General features: G+C 39.5%; 1 protein-coding gene across 1 annotated transcript in view; it reads right to left on the bottom strand.

Moving 5' to 3' along the window:
* The window catches only part of map2k5 (mitogen-activated protein kinase kinase 5), a 66,354-nt gene that overhangs the window by 60,578 nt on the left and 2,489 nt on the right, over positions 1-3,287 (bottom strand). Inside the window, exon 3 of the mRNA XM_014001529.1 lies at positions 1,968-2,035. Within this exon, the coding sequence (XP_013856983.1) occupies positions 1,968-2,035 (68 nt within the window). The remainder of the gene's footprint in view (positions 1-1,967; positions 2,036-3,287) is intronic.

Below are 3,287 nucleotides of genomic sequence, written 5' to 3'. Positions count from 1 at the left end.
CTACATAGCAGGAACGTAACGTTTTTTTTTGGGGGGGGGGTAATGCTAAGAGGAGACATCTTTTTTATAATGTGGGACAAAGAAATGTTCATCTGTTAGAGCTAATATTGTTTCGTTAGAAGAGCTGAAACAGTGTCTCTCTCAGAACTCAGTCTGTGTGCCCCTCGGCGCGCTCCTGTAACAGTGCTGTCAAGGAGGAGTTTGGTCAAGCGAGCAAAGTTGGACATTTCTGTTTGATAACGACGCTCTGAACACATAAATTATAGTGAGTTAGATTTTAGATACCAACGTCTCGAGTAGCTTGGGAGCAAAGTGTGGAGGACGGGGTTTGCTCGCTCAGGACAGGAGCTGCAGGCTGACCGGTGTTTATCCTGCAGACTGCTGCACTGACATCAGAAAGACCCGCCCTTCTCTGCTCTGATTGGATAAACTAAGCTGTGGGGTTCGTTTGATTTGTTGAACATCTGTATCAGAGTGGGCGACTTGAGACCGCAACAGAAAACAAGCAGGCTTCTCTTTTCCTCATTTCTTTAAAAACCGAAAATACCGACAAGGGCAAAATGACGTCTGTTATTGACATAAATGTCGGTATCGGTTATTTTTCGGTTTATCGCCCAGGCCTAGCAATATCCCTCTCGCCACTGATTACTTTTAAACTAAAAAAACAAATCAAAAATCATAATGTGACGTGACATGAATGTAACTTGTACTTCATCACATTAAGAAATGTGGAGTAGAAAGTACAGATACTTAATGTAAAATGTAGTGAAGTAAAAGTTTAAAGTACCCGTGATTAAAACTACTTTAGTAAAGTACAGATACATGAAAAATGTATTTAAGTACAGTAACAAAGTATTTGTACTTTGTTACATCCCACCACTGATTAATACTGCCAAACTGACCTTTCCCTGTTTTAACCACAGTTTCTTATCAATTTGTTGCCTCATTTTCTCCTTTCACTCCACGTTGTTCCTTATTTTGAAGCTGTTCTGAGGCATGGTGGTGAAACATAAAATGTCCACTGTTCATGTTACTCAAAAGGTTGTTGTTAGCTTATCAAAGAGTGAGTTCGTTGATGCCACCAAACTTGCTTAGCTGGACCGTGAGATGGTGAGCGGCTAAAGCTTTTCCTCTGCCTACATCCCCCAGAATGCTGTGCAGATCTGGCTCAGAGGTCAGTGAAATTATCAACATTCTATCAGATGTAATTTCTATTGATGTTGATTAGATCACATCTATTGTGATATACATATTGTTATTGTTTTATCGTCCAGCCCTAACTTTAACTACATTGCACTGATTGGTGCAACATCCATCCATTCATGCATTAATTCATTTTCTTTTATCCACTTCCTTCTTTCTGGGTCACGAGGGAGATGGAGTCCATCTCCAGTAGTCACTATGCAAGAGGCAGGGTATACCATGGACAGGTAACAAKTACATCATATGGACATAAAGAGACAAGCCAGACAACCACTTTCAAAACTACTGCTATGGTAACTAAAGCGATAAGCTCATCTTTCACTGCCCTGGTCACGTTTTGCCCAGGTCCCCTCTGCAAATGAGATCTTGGTCTACATGAGGTTTATTCTGGTTAAATACAGAAAATGAACTGAATATAGTAAGCCTAACTTAATGAGCTTGATATTTCACATTATGTCAAACTAGACATTTTTGTTTGATTTTATTTAGTCTTGAAAGGACACAAACTTATGTTTTCTTAGAAGTTTGATTTGGATTTGAAAAGCTAAAGTAATCAAACTGTCAATATAAAACATAAAAAAGGAATGTCTTTTTCAGGCCTTTACATCGTCATAGAGCACAGTTCAGACTTGGCAACAAAGATGTCTTTCCTGAGTGTAAAGAGTGTTGATTACTTTCTAATATAAACAGTCTCCTGGCACACCAGTGAATTAAGGCTAGACTTTGTGAAAAACAAGGTTATACATTTTTAGTTATGTACTCACATACGACAGCATGGCTTTGAGTTCGTCGTCGCTTCTTACTGTAATTCTGTCTCCCACTTCATCTTCATCTAAAGACATTAATGTGGACATGTCACAAAAAGCCTGACAGTGAAATACATACATCATGTTGTTGTCAATGTAATACTACCTTACAACATAAGACTGGGGAAAAACCTGAGCAACAATAGTCTGCTCAGTCTCTCCCACGTCACCAGCTGAGGGCTGTAACTCTGTTCCAGTGTTTASAGGTRTCTTGGTGGTCTCTCTTACTAGTCTCCTCATTGCACCATCACTAAGTTTGTCAGAACAACCTGCTCTTTATAAATTTACATGTCCCATATTCTTTCCATTTTTTGAAAATGAATATAACAAATGTCAGGAATGTTTAGGCACCTGTAAGACATTTTATATCCACCTCTTGACTTGTACTTTTCAACAGTATGTTCAGTGGGTTGAATTAGGACAGAAACTGTCCTGTCTGACCTCCTAAACATGTCCACACCCTCCCACTCTCTAAGGTCTGCCTCCTCCCTCCAACTCTCAGTACCCCCTGCCCGCCTCAGCACCATGGGGRGCAGAGCTTTCAGCCGCTCTGCTCCACAGCTCTGGAACTCACTACCCCACAGATTATGCAATCCAACCTCTCTCTCCCTGTTTAAGACTGGCCTGAAGACACATCTTTTCAGACTAGCCTACAGTTAACTCCGATTGTACCTCAATATATGTAAGACTGTTTTGTAGTCCTCATTTCTGTTTCTCCCCCACAACCCTATTGTTCAACTTATCTATTTTTTGTATTTCTTTACATGACTGTTATGTACTCCACATTTCTATGTTTCTGCCGCACTACCCTATCACTCTATGTATTTACATTTGTTTCTTTTCTATTGTACAGCGTCCTTGGGTGTTCTGAAAGGCGCTATATAAATAAAATGCATTATTATTATTATTATTATTATTATTATTAAACTTTAAAAGTGATATATCGTGCACATTGGATTTTGCACTGCTAAACCCACCTTTTTCACTGTTAAATACATTTGGTTGTGTACTTTGAGTCTCCTGGAGAGCAGAAAAGTTTTATTTAGTTTCTCCCGGTGCTGCACAGACATCTACTTAGTAGGGATGCACCGAAATGAAAATTTCAGCCGATATGGATATCCAATATAATTATTGCTGTTACGGCCAATAACCGAAATTACACAAACACACAAGTTATATTATACATTTACACTAGAGGTGTCCCGATTCCGATACCAGTATCGGTATCGGATCCGATACCAGCATCAAGTACTCATACTCGTACTCGTAAAAGCCGGC

This window comes from Austrofundulus limnaeus, unplaced genomic scaffold, assembly GCF_001266775.1.
Source record: "Austrofundulus limnaeus strain Quisiro unplaced genomic scaffold, Austrofundulus_limnaeus-1.0 Scaffold9, whole genome shotgun sequence".
Taxonomy (NCBI): Eukaryota; Metazoa; Chordata; class Actinopteri; order Cyprinodontiformes; family Rivulidae; genus Austrofundulus; species Austrofundulus limnaeus.
The sequence above is the reverse complement of the archived record's forward strand: the minus strand, read 5'-3'. Positions and strand labels throughout refer to the sequence as shown.